This window comes from Ciconia boyciana, chromosome 18, assembly GCF_034638445.1.
Source record: "Ciconia boyciana chromosome 18, ASM3463844v1, whole genome shotgun sequence".
NCBI classification, from domain to species: domain Eukaryota; kingdom Metazoa; phylum Chordata; class Aves; order Ciconiiformes; family Ciconiidae; genus Ciconia; species Ciconia boyciana.
In genome coordinates, this window is record NC_132951.1 from 6,221,660 (window position 1) to 6,240,584 (window position 18,925).

The window sequence follows — 18,925 nt, forward strand, 5'->3', positions numbered from 1 at the left end:
AGCACTCCTTGCTCTGCGGAGACCAACATCTGTCTGGTGGGCCAACACATGTGTGGGGAGGGATGAGGCTGAGGAGCAGGACCCTACCGTCCTTCTGCCAGCTCAGGGTGGGGAAGGGGATCCCGTGGCACTCGCAGGCCAGCCTGACAGACTGCCCCTCCAGCACGGACACTGCGGTGGGCTCTGCCGAGGAGAAGGACGGGGGCACTGCAGAGGACGAGAGGAGAGGAGCAGCTTGCCGATGGCACCGGACAAGGGGCAGCTCCCCGCCGGAGCTCTGTCCTGCTGGCTACACACCACCCGCGGCCTCGCTGGGCTTTGCACAAAGAACCGGCAGGCCTCCCCTGCACTGGCTCCATGTGGAAATAATAATCTGGAATCTCCAGCTATTAAGCAAGTGATGCTTTTAATTGCACGTGGCCTACAGCAGAGGACGACCGGCATCCTGCGCCAGCCACACAGGCAAGCCAAGCCCAGGTTGGCCAGACACAGCCTTATTAGGTAGCTCTGCTCACTGGGAAGGTTACCTAACTCTTTCCATTATCAGATGCTGTTCTCAGTTGCTCATAAATACAGCTGGATGGAAAACGGTAACTCCTTCCCATGAGGGATATCAATTTGTAGAAGAAAAACCCCAACACCCAGAAACCCCTGAAAAACAAAAACAGCAGAACCCAAACAATCCACCCGAGCCAGGACGCCAGACGTGCAAATGTTTCCCTGGGAAGGGATCGCAGGAACAAGCCCGGATCAGGAGAACTGGATTTTCTCCGCTCCCTGGCCACCTGCCTGCAGGACTTACACCAACTGGCCTAGAGCATTCCTGAGAAAAGCCAGGCCCTGGCTCAGCCCCCGGCGCTGCGGACGTGCTGAACGGGCCGGGAGGCTGCAAAGATGCTCGAATCGAGCGAGCAAAAGCAGCCGGTGCCCGTCCTGGCAGCAGCCTGGGAACCACCGCTGGCATCATCCCGACTCAGGGGGAGAGAAGGGGATGACACCTGCAGCGACCGCTGCACTAAGAGCAAAGAAAGGACAGAGCAGCCCTGGCAATGGCAAGGAACCCCCTTCACTTTCCTGCCCAAATTTTGGAAAGACCCCTCTTCTGCGTCGTCACTGAAGTCTCTCCGCAAGACTCACGCAAACATTGGCTTTTTCCCCTCTGACACCCATTCTGGTGGGGATTCCCTACCACCTCCAGCTCCATCATTTTGCAGAGCTTTAATATTTTGGGCGTAGCGTTCTCCAAGCCCGTCAACTACCCCAGGTACGCATTATACATATAAACAAATGGTATATAATAGTGTGCATGTACACTCACACACACTGTTTGCCCCGATGGGCTACTTCAGCTGCAGTGGCCCTTACCCCACACATCAAGGTTGTAGTGTTTCTCTGGGCGGCCGGGTGCCTGGCACGTGTACCTGCCTGCGTCCTGCACAGTGGCTCGCCCAATCTGCCGGAGCAAGCAGAGACACTAAGATGCTCTGCAGCAGAGCTGGACCCACGCAGCCCTTCCGTGGGGGGATTTTGTGCCAGCAGAAGCCATAGGGATGGGATGAGTGTGAGGGGTGGGAATGGTGCTGAGCCATGGGCAGGGCGGAGGGACACCCCTGCCTCTGCACCCACTCTCTCCCAAGAGTGGGAAGGGGGAGATGGAGGTCTTCACAGCCCCGTTTCCTCTCCCATCCCCTGCAATACTCTGCAACGTCACCTGGAGCAGGGTCCCCCCGCCAGACAGCTCCGTGCCCAGCTCTGGTGTGAGCAAGTTCCCATCCTTCAGCCAGCGGGACCCCCAAGGGGGGACCCCAGGGGCCGGGCACTCCAGGGTCACCGTCTGGTTGACGATGACAGAGACATTCTCCTCCTCACCCAGGGTGGTGGGGGGCACTGGAAAACAGATCGACAGGGCAACACCTTCCCCAAGCCACCCCTTTTTGTACCCCTCCCCAGGGCTGGTCCCCCACAGCCCTGTGCGCTTGCAAGGAGATGGCGGAGCAGCCCCATCGTCCCGAGCATCACCTCTAAGCCCACAGCCGTGCTGGTGAGGAGGGGCTGGGGATGCACGGGGGTACTTACACCGCACCTCGAGGGCGGCCTCACGACTGTCCTCCCCCACGGCGCTGCTGGCGATACACGTGTATGTCCCCGAGTCCTGGAGGCGAGCGGTGGGCAAGGACAGCACGCGCCCGCCGGAGAGGATCTGTGCTTCCCCGAGATGCAGAAAGAGCCCAGATGAGCACAAAACCAGAGAAACTCACAGGCAGCGGGGCTGCAAGCTGGCACGCAGGAACAGGGATGGGTGGGCATAAGCCTGCCTTGACCCTATCCTCGTCACATCCTGGGGACCCTCTGCTCATCCATGCCCCTTCACAGCAGGAAAGCCCAGCGCAGGGCTGGGCAGGTCCGTGCTCCCACGGACCAAACATGGGGCAGGTCTGGGCAACATTGCACCTGCTCAGCTCCAGCAATAGTTTTTTTAAAAGCCAGAACAAGGAGAAGGAGCGTCTTCCTGGAGGGACATCCCCAGTGAGCCCCCTGCCATCAGGAGCTGTCTCACCTGCGGGCCACCCGCCACCACGCTGGGCACCGGATTGCCGTCCTTCAGCCACAGCAGCACCGGAGCTGGGGTCCCCGTGGCATCGCACTCCAGCATCACCGGCTCGTTCACCACCACCGTGAGGGGACTGGGGCCGGCTGTGATCCGCGGGGGCACTGGGGGGGGCAGAGAAATGTCACCAGGAGCAGGGTGCAAAAGGGACGGGGTGGGTAGGAGATACCACGGCGTGGAGCAGGCAATACCCATCCATGGGGCCGTGGTTTTCTAGGACATTATTTGGGATGAACACAGGGGATTGCATGGCTGGAGTTGCAAACAGGGCAGAGGACAGGGGCTCTGCTAAAGCCATCTTCCAAGGACACGTCCTGAGGGCTGGGACAGCCCCGTTGGTCTCATGCACACACGAGACGTGCCGGGGTGGTGGGGAAGCACCCAGTTCTCAGGCAGCCTCAGTCCTTCCCCTGGTCACCGCGGACTCACCAGTCACCTGCAGGCTGTACCAGAGCTCAGTGGCACCGGCCACGTTGGAAGCCACGCAGCGGTAGCTGCTGGCGTCGGAGAGCTGGGCACGCTGGATCTCCAGGCGCTTCCCATCCCTGGACAGGGTCCGGCCCGGTCCGGCCGAGAGCTGCTCATGCCCCTTGTACCAGGCAACGTCTGGAGGGAAGCAGGGAGCCGAGCTGTAAGGAGCGATGCGGCCACCCCTCTCGCCAAGGGGACGCAGGGAAAGCCACAGGGACGCGTGAGCAAGAGCCAAGGCAGAAGACCAGCTCACCAGGAGCAGGCAGCCCCGAGGCCAGGCACTCCAGGGACGCCGTGCCGTTCTCCAGGACAGCCAGGTCCACTGCGCTGGGTTCGATGTTCGGAGGCACTGCAACCCAGCACGCACAGCCATCGGCTCCGCACGGCCCGAGCCAGCTGCACAGTGCAGTGCCGTGGGGCACGGCCGGGCTCACCAGGGGCTCTCGGCACGCACCGAGTCCTGGGAGAGCAGTGGCCAGGGGCCAGGGCTTGCTCCCTGCTCAGGGAGGGGACTGCATCGCCACACGGTGCCACTGCTGCTCCCCAAGTCAGCGAGCAGATCTGTTGCCCCCCATGATGAGATATTCGTCCTTCCCAGGGCAGGGAAGTCAGCATCCAGGGGTGCTCTGGCCAGAGGGGCTGGGAGTAGACCCTCCTCCCATCAAGGATGGGTGCTATGGTTTACTGCGGTGTCAGTGGCCATCAGCTCTCGGCCTCAGGATGAGATTGGCAAAGAGCAAGATCCCAACAGATTAAGGTAGTGACCCTACCCCTCCCAGAAAAGCAGGGCCAAGAACACCCACTCCTTTGGCTAGCCGTGTCCTCACTGGCACATGGGATGGATAGCAGGTCTCCCCCCAGATGCTGCACTCACCTTGCACCGAAACCTGCACCTCTGCCTGGGCCACCCCTGCCAGGCTGCTGCCCTGGCAGATGTAGAGCCCTTGGTGGCTGAGCCCCACACGAGTGATCAGCAGGGTCCCACCGTCCTTGGACACCACTGCACCGTCCCGTTCGCCCACTGGGTGCCCGTCCTTCAGCCACCTGTAAGGAGGGGTGCAGGCAGCAAGTTCTTGGTCTGTCCCACCACCCCCAGCCCCCATTTCTGCCCACCGAAGGAGTGAACAGCAGGGTGCTGGCAGCAAGGACTGTCCCCTTGTCACCCGGAAAGGGGCTGGCAGTGCCCAGACCGCTAGGAAGAGTGGGATCTCAGGGGCAAGGAGCAGAACTGATGCCTCCCATCCTAAGGGACACCCCAGAATGGGGTCTCCATCACCCATCCTGAGCCCCCATCCCGATCTCTGCCGCAGCTCTGCACACTGGGCTGCAGAGCACCCCCAGGGAGTTACACAGCCCCTAAGGGAACTCACGGGGACACGGGCAGGATCCCTCCTCTCTGCGGTACTCACTGGATCTGGGGTGTGGGGATGCCCATGGCACGACAGTGAATCCTCAGGGAGTCGTTGGCAACGGCCGTCAGGTGGCTTTCCCCATCGCCGACCAGCAGCTGAGGGGGAGCTGGGGGGAAAGGGGATCTCAGGCTGGGACCACCTTCGGACCCTGGCACAGGAACATGGGAGCAGCCAGGGGCTTGGAGGGTGCAGGACCCCGGTGGTACGTTAAGACCCGCAGCCCGTGGGGAGAGCATTTTAACCAGCGCATGTGAACCTTGGACTTGCAGGCTGTAGCTGAGTGAGGTATTCCCTGCGGCATTCGTGGCCGTGCAGGTGTAGAGGCCGGTGTCCGTCACCTGGGGCTCGGCCAGCCGGAGGGACCCCGAAGGGAGGACGCTGTACCTTGGGGGAGGGGGAACAGAAGAGCTGGATGGGAGGAACAGCCACATCCTCCATCACCTGCCCCGGGCAGGAGCTAAGGGCTGGGAGCTCACCATCGCCTTGAGACAGCCAAGAGAAGGTCCCCAGGACCACCTCCTGCACAAGGAGGGCAGCAGAGCTGTCCACGGGTGCAAAATCCCTTTGCTCAGCTCCTGCGCGAGCTCAGCGCGAGGCAGCAGCGTGAGCCACCCACCCGGGGGGACGAGGAGGGACGGGGCTCCCTGCGGAGCATGGCCCCTGCAGCTGGAGCTGGCCGTGCTCTCAGTCCCAGCACTGTCTGTGCTCCACAGACATAACATCATCTCAGCCCACAGCCGCAGATTCCTCCCCGTGTGCGCCCATAAATCACCCAAGTACATGAGGACAAGCCAGCTGAGATGTGGGGAGCAGCACAGGTCAACCAGGAGCAGCCATGGGAAACCAGACAAGAACGACAAGGCAACACGGTCCCTCAAGAAGAGCAAAACCAAGATGCCTTCCTGCTTCCCCAGCCCACAGCAATCCTCAGGTGCAGGGAAAGAAGCAATAACCCCCAGATCAGGGCCCATGATTTTAGGGAGCCCCTTCCAGCGTGGTGCTAACGTGCTGGAAAAGCAGATCCTGCTTCCAAGGGGAAGACCAAGGCACTTGATAAACACGTATCCAACCACTCTCCAGGTTATCTTCTCTCATCAAATGGCCTTAAATGACTATCCCATCAGATCAGCCTCAACGCCATCAAAAAATTAATTTGGCTCTCCAGAAGTCACCCACTGGAACAGAACTGGCCTTTAAACCCACGTTCCAATGCAGACAAAGCCACCGCTGGGCTCACAACTGTGTTTCTGCCAAACCTTGGCCCAGGAGCATTTCGATGCCTAAAGCCCATGAAGTCACCCTGACACATGGGCTGCGAGGGGCAGGGGAGGCTGCAGCACCCCCAGCCTCCCAGGCTGCCTGTCCTCCTCCCCTACGCTGCTCTCCTCCTCTTTCAGACCTCAAAATTCCTCCTCCTCCTCGGTGCCCTGCAGCCACCTGGGTGCGGAGCAGCATCAAGCCCCGGTCCAACACCTCCCGCAGGGATCCGCCATCCCCAGGCGCGTCCTTGGCCTCGCCGCCTCCGGCACCGTGACGGCACGAGGCAGGAATGTGCACAAAGGCGGGCGGGCGAGCGGGGCCGGGGAGCTGTGCTGGAGCTGCCTTCCCTTCCCAACCCCAACCTGTGTCCAGGGTGAGCGTGCAAAGGGTCGGGAGCAGCTGCTCCATCCCAGCAGATGTTTGTGTGATGGAAAAAAAATCCTGGTGATTCTTGCTCTGCTCTCTTTGAAGAGCAGCACTAACACCATGCCGCTCCTGCCAGAGCATTGGGCGTCGGCTGCTCAGCACCAGGGATGTCCTTTGCATCTCCCCACTGCTGCCACCCTTCATGGACCCGACATCCCTCCAGGGAGACACACCACACCAAGAGATCATGGCCCTGGCACCCACAGCCCTCCTTACCTCGCAGTGGCGAGAGGCAGCGGCTGGGACCCCTGGGTCCACACCACCAAGGGAGGGGGATAGCCTTGAACCTCGCAGGGGAGGGTGGTCTCCTGCCCAAGCACAGCCAGGATGGTTACGGGGTCCGACGCCTGCGATCCATTAACGCTGATCCTGGGCTTCGCTGGGTGGAGAGGGAGCGCAGCTGCTGCAGGAACACTTCAGGTGCCCCGCAGCCCTCGTTGCTGCTCTTCCCATCCCGCAAACCCATCTGGCACCTGGCTGGGTGGCCCAAGGAAGCCAGGAGAGCCCCCAGGTCACGCTCTCCCCAGCAGCCACCCTCTGGAGCCACTTTACTGAGAGCTGGTGCCAGGGCCAGTCCCGGGCACTCACTGCTGACAGAGAGCTGCATCTCCCGGCTGGAGAAGCCTGCCGTGTTGGTAGCTGTGCAGAAGTAGGTCCCAGCGTCCTCGGAGGAGGGCAAAGGGATCAGGAGGGTCCCATCGGAGTCAAGGTGGTAGCGTGGGCTCAGCGAGATGGGCTCCGTGCCCTGCAGAGAAAAGGGAAGGGAGGAAGGAAGACAGCAGAGACTCTCCTACAAGCTGAGCATCCCCAGGGCAAGAAGAGGGCTCTGAATCCATCAGAGCAAGCTTCCTCCTGGTCCCAGCTTCCCAGGGCACTCGGTGCCACCTCCCCAGGCGGCCACAGCCACACTGGTGAGCTCTGTCCCCTCCAAACATGTTACCCTGCACCCGAGGGTGACCCACAGGTTGGCTGGCAGGGGGACAGCAGCCTGCCTGTCCCTGTCACCTACCTTTGCCCAGGTGACAGTAGGGGGGGGCACACCGGTGGCATTGCACCGCAGGGTGACGGCTGCTCCCTCGGTGGCAGCGATGAGGACGGGGCCAAGCTCAATGCTGGGAGGAACTGGAAATGAAGAGAAGCACCTCATCCCGTGGCCACGGCCACGGCCACCAAAGAGAGCGGTGCTTTGCAGCTTAAGAAGTGCAGAGGGCATCTGCCCCCATTCACCGCAGAGCAGGGATGCCCAGCACCCTGCCGCTCACCGTGGATGACCAGGGACACGTCCTGCCTGTGTGAGCCGAGGGCATTGGTCACCTCACAGGTGTACCTCCCCGCGTCCCCCTGCAATGCCTGGTCCACGTGCAGGCTCCCGTCAGCCCGGACGGAGTAGCGGCCGCTTGGGGCTACCTGGGCACGGGCAGAGAGCAGAAAGCAGGACAGAAGGGGAGTCAAACATCACCATGTCACTGTGTCTTTGGGGCATGTCTAGGAATCAGTCCTTGAGCAGTAGGAACATCCCGATGCAGTGACAAACCCACATTACCCTCCCAACACAAATGCTCCCCTGGCATCTGCCACCAGCAGCTTTGGCCCCAGGAGGTTGGGGCACCCGTCCTGCAGCAAAGCCCCTGCCGCAGGGCCACGCTCACGGCTGCCCGCCCACCCACCCACCCACCATCCCAGTGGGCACGGAAGCCTCACCGGCTGCCCATCCTTCAGCCAGCGACGGGCTGGGAACGGCCTCCCAGCCAGGATCACGCAGGGCAGCGACACAGGCTGGCCTGGGAGTACGCGGACCACAGGGGATGCAAGAGCTATTTCTGGGGCTGCTTGAAAGGGGGGAAAGGGAAACAATATTAATTGGAGATAAACCAGCCAGGAATGCTCAGGAGAACAGATCTGGATCGCCTTTCTTCCGAGGTCCAGACCTTGGCTCAGCACAGGCTGGCTCCGACATTCAGCTCCCCCAAGAATTTGGGGATATTAATCTACAGTTTGGGTTCAAGTGCATGTCAGTGCATTAAGCCAAAGAGGTGGAAGGACGTTATCCAAACCCTGCGCTGGGGGCGGGCATTGCTGGGCATTCACCGCAGCCGGCTCGGGAGCAGACATGGCTGCATGGCTCTGCCGCTCGCTCACCACTGGCACGGCCAGCGCTGGCAGCAGCCAGGATCAATACACCAACAAAAGCACGTAAAAGCAAACCGTGTCCGGTGACCGCAAGCTTGACCTCTGCTTGGATTTTCCCAAACTCATTCTGAGCTTCGCAGATGTAGACGGCTTGGTCATCCAGCGAGGCGCCTGGAGAAGAGTGGGGAGAAGCCTGAGCCTGGAAGGGCTGGAGAGCCCCGAGCAAGTTCCAGGATGGGGTGACACCACCCTCCCCTGCCCTGCCACCACCTCCGAGAGGGGAGAGACCCTGCAGCGCTGGAGGCTTGCAGGCTGTTACAGCACAGCTAAGCTTGCACAAGTAAAAAGTGCAAATAAACCCACTATGTCAATGCTTTACTACTGCAAAAAGAGTGGGCACGGGGGCCAGTCCCCCTGCTGGGACACCAGCCTGCAGCGGGTGGGGGGAGAGCACCCGAGGGTGACACCGTGTAAGCATGCACCCGGGCGGGATGCCCACGTGCGCTCCCCGCCACGCCAACGCGCTCTTGCACGCTCGGCTCTCTTACTGTCGATGAGGAGCTCAGCAGCCTCCAGCTGGCTGGAAACACCATGCGGCCCATGCCAGCCCGTCACGGGCTTCCCGTCCTGCCGGGACCAGGCGATCCGTGGCGGGGGAGAGCCCTCGACACGGCACAGCAGGCTCACGCTCTCCCCGACCTCAACCGCCACGTCCCCCAGGGGCTCAGGAAAGTGAGGGGCAGCTGGAGAGAGAGCAGTGGGGAAGGGGCTCAGGCAGGTCCGACGCCCCGGATTCCCCATAGCAGGCTCTGTGCACAGCCAAGCCTGGAGAAGAGACAGGGCTGCAAAACCCACGAGCCAGGTGCCCTGAAAAGTTACGAGATTGACTTAAAGCGTTTGGTGGTTTTCCAAAGCTGTTATAGCCATTGCAGTTTCCATCCCTTCCAGTTACACTCAGCACCCCCCTGGCTCAGCAAAACCTCTTGCGCTTTTCCACCTTTAACTGCTTCGAGCCTTGCTGCCCCCAACTAAGAACCCTCCTCTCCTCCTCCTCCCCAGGCTCTTCCATCCCTTCTGCCTCCGGTGGGAAGCCCTGAGCATCGGTTGAGGTACCTGGGGTACCAGACACAGAGAAGCCAGCCCCCACCTCTGCCTAATCCCACTAACTGCGCTTTGCGTCCCCAGTCTTGCCCCAAGCCATCGTGTCCCATGCGATAGCATCTGCACCGGTCTTCTGCCACTTCTTGAGCCTCTTCCCTCCTCCTGACCCTTGGGAATCCCACCAGGCTTCAGCCTGCTTGTACTGAGCACCGACACCCCTGCGCTGGGAAAGCCGGGAGCTGGGGGCGAGAGGAGCCTTGGGAAGCAGCAAGCAGGAGCTGAGCCAGGAGGGAGAGCAGCGGAGATAGGCTTGAGCGCTCGGTGGGACCCAAAAGGAGAGGCAGGGACTTACACCCCACGTCCAGCACGGTGCTGTCAAAGGCGACGCCGGCCTCGCCAAGAGCCTCGCAGATGTACTGCCCCGCGTCCTCCTCCCGCACTGCCTGCAGCCGCAGGACGGCATGCTGGGTGCCGGGCGGGAACGCCACCACCGCCTGCTCACCTGCCCCGAGACCCCCCATGTCAGCACCCCGAGTGCCTCCGGGGGTCCCTCCTGCCATCGGTCCGGGGGACCCCACATGCGATGTCCCTGCAGGGCAGTGGAGGGCCCCCGGTGCATGGAGGGGGTTTGCTCCCCAGCTCCATTCCAGTCTCACCTTTGTACCACACGATGTGGGGTGGGGGCACCCCCAAAACCCAGCACTCCAGGGTCACGTCTTCTCCCACCAGCACCTTCAGGCTGGGCGTCACCGCCAGGATGGCGGGAGGCTCTGCACCGCAGGGAGAGAGATGGCTTCGGTGACTCCCTGCAGCGCTGGGCGCGGTGCCCGTTTCCCCCCGAGGGGAGCCTGGAGCCCTGGGAGCCACCCCCCCCGACACCCTCCATCACAGACAGCCCCATCCCATAGCTCGCATGTCGCAAGGTCCCAGCCGGCAGCCAAGGGACAGCGAGGAGGGATAATAAATCCCTCCTGCAGCAGCTCTGAGCCTGGGCCCTTCCCGGGACGCTGCCAGCTGGTGTGGAGCGGGTACCGGTGAACTCCAGGGTGACGACTTGCTCGTCCCAGCCCAGCGCGCTGCTGGCGTAGCAGCTGTAATTCCCCGCGTCCTCTGGGATGGCAGCCCTGATGTGCAGGGTGCCCTGCGCATCTGTGAAAACCCTGCGGCAAACGGGGAGAGAGGGAGAAACGAGCCCTGTGAAAACCGTGATGAAATAAGTGAGCGGGTTTAAGGCCATCCCGCACACGTGGTAAGCGCTGGGCATTTGAAAGATGTGGGTTAGTACTTAAAGCCAGCTACATCAGCTGCTGCAGGGAAGGACATTGCTTTGAACTAGGGAAAAAGCATTGAGAATTGGGCTTTTTCACCTCTAAAGTAAAAAAAACCTTCCCCAAAGTCCACTCCAGCACTCACAGCCTGACATGGGCAGGGAGGTGGAAGCCGAAAAGCAGAAGAAATTAAGGGGAAGCACAAGGAGTACTTTGAGCCTTGAGCGCACACCAGGTGTGCAAAGCACCTCGAGTCCCCCTCGGTGGGGACGGTGACCTGGCTAAGGCAGGATGGCTTAAAAATAAATACATGAAATTAAGGCTAGCAGCATGCCAGCCATCTCAGGTGCACGGGTTGGGGATATTGCAATGCTCTCCTCTCTCCAGAGCTATGGCAACCCCACGCCCCTCTCCCTCAGCCCGTGCATCCCTGCGAGGGGAGTACCATCCCCAGCAGGACAGGGAGGACGAAGGCACCCGGGTCCCCATGCGTTACCTCTCGTCCTGCTCCAGGACCCAGCCCCAGCGCTTCCAGGTGGTGTGGGGCGGGGGCTGGCCCCCAGCCGTGCAGCTCAGCCGCAGCTCCTGGCCCCTGCCGAAACGCTGGGGGCTGGCGTCAACCTTCACCCACGGCACCTCTGCACGGGGTTGGAGAAGGGCTCAGCCCCCGCGTGCCACCGGCCACCCTCCCTCCCACGGGGCCGGGCATCACCCGGGCCAGGGTCCCGCGCAGGGCAGAGCCTACCCTGGACGAGGAGCCAGAGGGAGGCGGTGGCCGTGCCGTGGGCGCTGCGTGCCGTGCACTCGTACAGGCCCCCGTCCCCCGGCTGCACGCGGCTGATCTCCAGCGAGCGGTTCTGCAGCAGCCTGGTCCGGCCGTCCCCCGGCTGCGCTGCCTTCCCATCCCAGCTCCACGTCAGGTTGTAGGGCACGTCGCTCAGAACCGGGCAGGACATGACCACGTCTTGGCCTGGTGAAGCCGTGATGTTGCCTGGGGCTATGAGACGCAGCGGCGGCTCTGCAAACACAGCATGCCGGGGTGAAATGAGCCCGTGCCCAGCTGCAGACCTGGAGACCCGCAGGCACCGAGGCTTGGCACGAGTAGTCCCCACCTGAGACAGAGACGTAGGCACGAGCCCGCGTCGCCCCGACCTTGCTCGTGGCTGTACACTCGTAAAACCCTTCGTCACTTTTGGATACCGCAGGGATCAACCAGCTGATGTTCCCCCAACCCCTACGAAAAGGGGGATTACAGGGTCACCCCCACCCCGAGGCATCAGAGCTGGGGCCACCATGCCACCGCCCAGCTCCAAATCCCTAGGACTCCTTTCCATCTGAGTCAGGCAAACAGATGTACCCCCACCCCCACGGCATCACGCGGACACGTCCCTCGGGATTTTCCTCTGCTGCCTTGGGATGCTCAGGACTTGCAGGCACCCAGCCAGCACACAGCATCCCCCTAGCCGGCACAATTCAGGGGGCTGTTGCTGCCCATACGGGTCCATCAAGGAGCCCACTGAGCCAAACTGGAGCTCACCTGAAGAGCCGCTCTTCCCCGAGCTTCATCCTACCCCGGCTGAGCTGCAGGCGGAAAGGGACTTCGCTCTGCACGGAGCAGGAGATCAGCTGCGGCTCACGGTTGTAAGCCTGGATCTTGCTGGAGATGTTCACTTTGGGTAGGCCTGGAAGTAGTTGTGGACACGCACACATATAACACTCCTCGGGAGCTCACCAAGAGCTGTGTTGGGAAGCAGGATAAAAAAAATACCCAACCAGAAACCAAAGCAGAGGTGGTACTGCAGAGGAGGAGCCTCTGGTCCCTTCTCAGCACCCTTGGGCAGCACAGGGACCACTCACCGGGGACCACGCTGGTGTAGGTGACCCCAGAGAGGCGGTGCAGGGGGTGGCCCTGGGCGTCTTCGCCCTTCACCTTCAGCAGAAAGTCGCCCGGGGGGACACGGAGCAGCGAGCTCACCCAGAGCTGCCCCAAGGAGGTGTTGGAGAGGGGCCGTGCAGGCAGCGAGAGGAGGGCATGGCCGGAGCTGTTGAAGAGCTCGATCTCCTGCAAGTGCCCAGGTGGCTTCAGGCCAGTGCAGTTCACCACCACGGAGATGGGCAGACCTGGAGGTAGGGATGGCAAAAAAACAACCCACCCACGTTCCTAGCTGCAAGAAGCCCAGACGCAGCACCCACGCTGCCTGGGCAGCACCAGCCTCACCCTGCACCAGCGGCTCCCCGGGCTGGCTGGCGTCAAAGTCCGGCTGGGTGGAGAAGCTGGGTTGAAAATTAATGTTGCTGATGCCCGTGATCCTCAGCGAGTGGCGGCCGCTGCTCTGGGTCTGGAAGCGGAGCGAGAGGTGTGTGCCGAGGGCAGGGGAAGGGGGAGGCGATGGGGAAGGGAGGAGGTGGCAGTCAGCCCTTTCCAGCCTGGTCGCACGTTCTCTGCCTGGCTGGAGGTGGACGGGGGAAAGCCCACACCTAGCCGGCTAAATATCCAGCAGGGGATGGGTAGGGGACAACATGTGGGGTCTGCCACCAGCCTACCGTGACCGACCACGTCCCTGGCTCGTGGGGCTCCATGGCCACCACCATGGCCGAGTTGGGGATGCTGAGCAGTTCCTTCAGACCCTGGCCTTTCTCGAGGACCTTTCCTGCAACAGCAAGTGAACTTCTGGGATGGGCAACCTGAGTCCATCCCCCAGTCCCTGCAGTCGGCCAGGAGCCCCCTCCTCGGGGCTCGCCGTGGTGCAGAGCCCATCACACAGCTCTCACAGCCTGGGCAGCAGAGAAAACCCTCCTAAAATTAGAGGCAAAGCCAACCCGGGAGGGGTGCAGGGCAGATGCACTTGGTGCTTAATGACGGCTTTGCAGCTCGTTGCTTTTTTATTTAAGTTTTCAGCGCAGGGTTTGGCCATCCCCATGCCTGCAGCCTCCCATTTGTCCTGACCTGAGGGCTCTCCGGAAGGCAAAGCATCACCCCCTGCCCACTTCCCTCCCCTGGGCTCCTACCTGCTGGATCCCGGACCTCGATCCCTGGGGCAGGGCCACTCAGGGAGATGGTGACCTCCTTCAGGCTAGGGTCAAAGGGGATGGCCCACATGTGCTCCCCGCCATCCTCGTGGTCCGTGGACAGTAAGTGGACTTTGGAGGCCTGGATGGCCTCTTCCACCCACTTCAGCACCTGGGGGCACATGGGGGAGGATTAACCCAGATTCCCCCCCCCCGCCATTTCAGGCACGGCCATTTCAGGAGCAGGGCTGTATTGCACCGGGTCAAAATCCCAGGCACGGCTGTAAAACAGTGCCCGGGCGAGGGGCCAGCCCCAGCCGGCTCCGGTGGGTGCCAGCATGAGCTGGCACGGGGACGGGCGGGCAGGAGGCGACAGCCCTGGCTGAGCCCCCCTCGCTACGAGCAGGTGCAAAAGGAATTGAGTAATTTGGTGTAACTGTTATTGCCAAGTGGCTTCTGCTCAGCTGCTTGGAGCAGGCGAGTTATTACCCCCCAGCTCGCTCATGGGAATAGAAACCATTAAAACACACAACTGCCGGAGGCTGGACAGGGGCCATCGCCGGGGGTCTGCTGGGAGATGCTGCTTGGTAATAAGCAGAAAAGCACTTTACTCTCCCTCTCGGAGGTCTCGGAGGTCTCGGAGACTTCACAGATGCACCAGTCAAGAGCTTCAAGGTTGGGAATGGGTAGAGAGGCTCCTCTCCCCGTGCCCAGGCCACCCACCTGATTCCCGGGGTGCTGAGAGCAACAGGAGCACCCCAGCTTCAGCCTCAGCCCCAGGCAGACACCTCCCCTGGCAGGGGCAGGCGCGTCAGCTCATCCCAAGGACCACGCAAGCAGCCCAGCAGCAAGCTCGAGAGCGGCCAGCCTTCTCCAGCCCTCGCTTCGGCTTCGGGCTAAAGCAGGGCTCCCAGAGCAACCCGGAGGCACCTTGGGCACGAGGATTAACCCCAGGAAAATGTAAGAGCAGCTGAGCCGGGCTGGAGCACACGCACCTCAGTCACCCCGTCCCTGCTCCTGCAGGTCCCCCCGCTCACCTCTGTCACCTGCTGCTTGTCCAGGTGGAAGATCTGCCCGGAGCTGGTGGCCGCGATGCGCTCGTACACGCGGTACCCGGGGTGGCTCCTGTCCCCGCAGTCCCCCGTCAGCACGAACACCACCTGCCACAGCAACGCTCCCCGTAGCATCACACACAGCCATGGGGGTCTGTCCATCCCAGGGAGGGGACGCAGCCAGCAGCCACCAGCCCCCAGTACATCGAGCCAGGCCGGGAGATGCAAAATTCACTCCACTAACAGGCAGCATAGCAGGGTTCATTGCTGCGGCTCCTTGCCAGGAGCTGCCGTCGTGCTGCTGCAGCGTCCACCCAAGCCGGCTGTTGCAGGAGGCCGGTGGGCAGCACCGCTCACCTGGGTCTGCTTGTGCTGCAGCAGCCGCAGCAGGTCCTCCTGCTGCTCGTAGTCCTTGGCCCGAGCATCCGAGAAGACGTAGACGAAAGAGCCGGGGTGCGAGACCTCCACGGCCAGCCTGATGGCTCCCACGCTCATCTCCGGGCAGTCCCCTCCACCCTGCGGCACACAGCGAGGGATGTGGCACAGGCACCGAGCCACCCAGTGCCCAGCCCTTCCCCGCTGGGCTCCTGGCAGGATCCCACCCAGGGTCTGCTCATGGGGAGGAATTGCACCAGTTTGCTGGAGTCAGCCCAAGCGCAGCCAGAGCAGCGTGATGGTTCCGCAGGGACACGCAGGATCACAAGGACCAGTCCCTGTCTCACGCTAACAATGATTAAACCACCCATTTGGGGATCCAGACCCACAGAAGCCACTGGCTTCCCACAAGCGCCTTTAGCAGGCATGTTCGTGCCCGCCCCAGCCCGTCACCCCCCACATCGCAGCAGAACCGGCCACCCCAGGCAAGCGCAGAGGCACAACGAGGACCAGCTCCCGCTTCCACGGGGCTTTGCACCCTGAAGGGCTGTGAAACGATTTGCAGCCGCAGCTTTACACCTCCCGCCAAGACACAGCTGCGACTGAAGGAAAATGCCACAGGGATTTAGCAAGGCACGGGAGGCAGGGCAAGAGTGGGGATGGATAAAGCATGATTAAACTCCTGGAGAGCATTTCAGCTGGCAGAATGTGGCTGAAATAATCTAAAAAAAAATATTAAAAAACTCAATTTTCAAACAGCAATTCTAGAAGAGATTTTTGGTTCCATGGAGAGTTTGTACAAACTCTCCTGGGGAAAGCATTCCCACTTTGGGACAAGAGCTGTGAATCAAGAGGGCTCTGTCCCATTGCAGGAGCCTGGGGCACAGTTCCAGCGTTACCCACCCTCTACGCTCCCACCCCGGCGTGGTCAGCCCCCAGCAAGCCCAGCTCAGCCCCGAGCCCCCGCCACACTCCCGGGGGACGCCGGGCCCAGAGGGGAGCAGGGATCGCTCCCAGGACCCCCCCACCTTGCAGGAACGCAGGGCCAGGCTTCCCACCAAGTGCCAAGGGCCACGCACCAAGCCAGCCATGGAGCAGCGTCACAGGGCTGAGGACGCCTACCTGGACGTGGAGCTCCTGCAGGCGCCGCTGGAAGAGCCGGGGGTCCGCGGTGAGGGTGGCAGGTCCCACCTCTGCAAGCACACCGGCACCACCGCCTCAGCCTCCCTGACCACCGGCACCAGCCTCCTCCCGTGCCACGCTGCTGGCATCCCTAAGCACCCGCCCCAGCTTAAACACCCTTACGGGACCTGCGGGACGCGGGGTTAAGCATCTACCGTGGCTTGGCCCCAAGCGAGACGTGGGTTTGGGCAGACCGGCCCCGTGCCCAGGGGTACAGCCTGCCCCGGGAAGCTCTCGGCCAGGGTGAGCTGCAAACCCCGCACCCTGTTCTGCTGGGGCAGGCTCCCAGCAAAGCGATGCAGAGACCCATTTACTGCCTCTGCCTCCTTCCCCGTCCGGCTCCAGCAATTTTCATTCAAACTCTATTTCTGCTGAAAATAAAGCCTCAGTCCCACTCTCCTTGTAGGGGGTCGGGGCTCTTTTGCAGAGCAGTTGCTATTTATGGGTGTGCACAAAAATTCCACGGCAAAGACTGGGACAGAAAGAAATGATTCTGGTATTGCAGGAAATTATCAAAACCTCTTAGCAAGTGGTGCTAAGGCAACGTGAGGCACGCTGCGGACTTGTACAGAAATGCCCCCCCGTCATTAGCCCAGGGAAACTGGGACAGGCTGGAAGTAGAGAAGCCACCCACAAGCGGGTGCCAGCATCACTGGGATTAATCCGGGCAGAAACAGCTTGCCCCATGCCCACAGGGCGGCTTGGGGATGGGAGCCCCTGTGCAGCACCGTGCCCTCAAGCTGCGGCTCACCCTGTGCTGGCATCCCCATCGCAGCGGTCGCTGGGGCATTAAAAAGGTGGAGAAGGCACAGTGCAGGCACTTGTGAAGCGCACGCTTCAGCCCCAAACCCATCCAGAACCGCTCCCCAGCTCCCCACAGCCCCGTCCCCCGGCGGGACGCGTGCCCTCACCCTGTCCCAGCCGTACCTGGGTCGTGGAAGGGGACCAGCGCGTAGTTGCTGATGGGCTTCGTGCTCCTGCTGAGCATCCGCTCCAGGATGCGCGAGGCCCCGTCCATCACCTGCACCAAGTCGTCGTACATGGAGCCGGTGACATCGAAGACGAAGGCCAGGGTGGCCCCCCCTGTGCCGGGGGGGGACTCGGCGAGACTGGGGGCCAGCAGCAGCCAGAGACCCACAAGCACCCCTCCGTGGGGTGGCATCGTGGGGGAGGCCTTCAGGTGGCAGGGACACCCCTTCTGTCCTCGCCCCGCTCCTTCCCCCAGACCACCTGGGTATCGTCCCTGCACCAGGGAGGGACACGGGGTGCAAGGGGACACACGTGGCAGGGCCAGAGCAGGGACCCCGGTGGGGGGACGCCCAGCCGCCCGCAGCTGCAGACCTGCTCCTCCAGCGTTCAACTTCGGGGAGGGAGGGAGAGAAGGACTTTTGGAGCCAGCGGCGCAGCGGGGAGGTGGGTGGGAGCAGGAGGAAGCCGGGACGGGGATGCGGGGATTGGGAAGCAGGTCCTGCAGCCCATAGGATTGCCAGAAACGCTGCCCAGGCCCCCCTCCCTGGCCCTGACCCCCCCCGGCTCAGAGAGCCCCCCGCTCTGCCGGGGGAGCCGGGGGTTAGGGGAGGACACGGGGGCTCGCAGCTGAGCGCCTGCGGGGAAACCCTGCCAAACCCAGGGCGGGGAGGAGGAGAGGAGAGCCAGCTGCGACAGGGACCCCGAGGAAGCAACACCCCCTCTGCCAGGCAAAGGGCTCTCCCCGAAATAGGGGTCTGCAATGGGGCTGGGGGGGACAAGGGGCTCTGGGGGGGGGGTCCCCAGCACAGCCGCCCCGGGAACGGGGAGCAAACAGCCACGCAAAGCGTGGGGAGAGCCAGAGCCAGGACAAGGGCTGGGAAACGCAGCCCTTGGCCGGGAAAGGCAGCCCTTGGCCGGGAGCGCTGGCCGGGGCCTGCCCCAGGGGCGGCGGAGCTTTTCCTGGCTGCCCTCGAAGCGGAGTGCTGAGCTCATGGCTGCTCCGCAGGGATGCTCTGCTCTTGCTCAACTCCCCCCCCCCAGGACCCAGGGAGAGGCCACGGCCAAGGCCAGCTCCAGGTGAGGCTGCGAACCGACGGCCGAATCCTGCCCCGGGCTGAGCACCCTTCCTCCGGCCCCCAGCGCCTCACGGGCATCAGCCCCGCTCCCACAGACCCAGGGGCCAGGGTGAGTTAGCGACCACCCATCCCGCACCCCCCCCCCAAGGGGACAGCGGGGACCCTCTTGCGCATCCCTCTGCCCCACGTGTCCCTGCGAGCCTGGGCTCAGCCCGGCCCAGCTCCAGGGTGGGCGAGGACCCCCCCCTGCCTGGCAGCAGGGCAGAGGGGGCAGCCACATAGCACCTCTGTCCCACAGGGCTGAGCCGTGAGCCGTGCCGGTGGCCTGTCCCCCTCCTGTCCCACAGCCAGGGCTGTTGCACGCAGCCGCTCGTCCGCATTGTCCAGCCCAGGCTTTGCACCCCCAGCCCCACACTCACTGCAAGCTTGGGGGGAGGGGGTGAGGTGGGGTGCGGTGTGTCCCCCGCGCCACAGTGCCACCAAAGCCACCGCAGAGCACCCCAGCCACGAACCCTGCGCCCCGACGCCATCCTGCACCCCAGCAGGGAGCCCCTCTCTCCAACGCTGCTGGCACCGAGAAACCCCA

General features: G+C 62.7%; 2 protein-coding genes across 2 annotated transcripts in view; both read right to left on the reverse strand.

Moving 5' to 3' along the window:
- Positions 1-17,456, reverse strand: part of LOC140661214 (hemicentin-2-like) — a 37,057-nt gene extending 19,601 nt beyond the window's left edge. Inside the window, exons 1-26 of the mRNA XM_072883033.1 lie at positions 17,222-17,456; positions 16,235-16,305; positions 15,095-15,253; positions 14,723-14,845; positions 13,686-13,857; positions 13,221-13,327; positions 12,895-13,015; positions 12,534-12,797; positions 12,214-12,358; positions 11,789-11,910; positions 11,422-11,694; positions 11,173-11,314; positions 10,441-10,568; positions 10,065-10,178; positions 9,761-9,910; positions 8,856-9,050; positions 8,383-8,478; positions 7,879-8,003; positions 7,440-7,584; positions 7,187-7,299; positions 6,766-6,922; positions 6,394-6,556; positions 4,748-4,875; positions 4,489-4,597; positions 3,954-4,123; positions 83-207 (exon numbers count right to left, since the gene is read on the reverse strand). Coding sequence (XP_072739134.1) covers positions 83-207; positions 3,954-4,123; positions 4,489-4,597; positions 4,748-4,875; positions 6,394-6,556; positions 6,766-6,922; positions 7,187-7,299; positions 7,440-7,584; positions 7,879-8,003; positions 8,383-8,478; positions 8,856-9,050; positions 9,761-9,910; positions 10,065-10,178; positions 10,441-10,568; positions 11,173-11,314; positions 11,422-11,694; positions 11,789-11,910; positions 12,214-12,358; positions 12,534-12,797; positions 12,895-13,015; positions 13,221-13,327; positions 13,686-13,857; positions 14,723-14,845; positions 15,095-15,253; positions 16,235-16,305; positions 17,222-17,456 — 3,852 coding nt within the window. The remainder of the gene's footprint in view (positions 1-82; positions 208-3,953; positions 4,124-4,488; positions 4,598-4,747; positions 4,876-6,393; positions 6,557-6,765; positions 6,923-7,186; positions 7,300-7,439; positions 7,585-7,878; positions 8,004-8,382; positions 8,479-8,855; positions 9,051-9,760; positions 9,911-10,064; positions 10,179-10,440; positions 10,569-11,172; positions 11,315-11,421; positions 11,695-11,788; positions 11,911-12,213; positions 12,359-12,533; positions 12,798-12,894; positions 13,016-13,220; positions 13,328-13,685; positions 13,858-14,722; positions 14,846-15,094; positions 15,254-16,234; positions 16,306-17,221) is intronic.
- LOC140661235 (hemicentin-2-like) lies at positions 846-3,654 on the reverse strand. Its single transcript, XM_072883084.1, has 8 exons — positions 3,648-3,654; positions 3,333-3,428; positions 3,038-3,214; positions 2,558-2,712; positions 2,077-2,200; positions 1,712-1,887; positions 1,366-1,453; positions 846-1,015 (listed from the first exon to the last, which is right to left on the reverse strand). The coding sequence occupies exons 1-8, from the start codon at positions 3,652-3,654 to the stop codon at positions 846-848; spliced, it is 993 nt and encodes a 330-aa protein (XP_072739185.1).
- Positions 17,457-18,925: the final 1,469 nt, after the last annotated feature.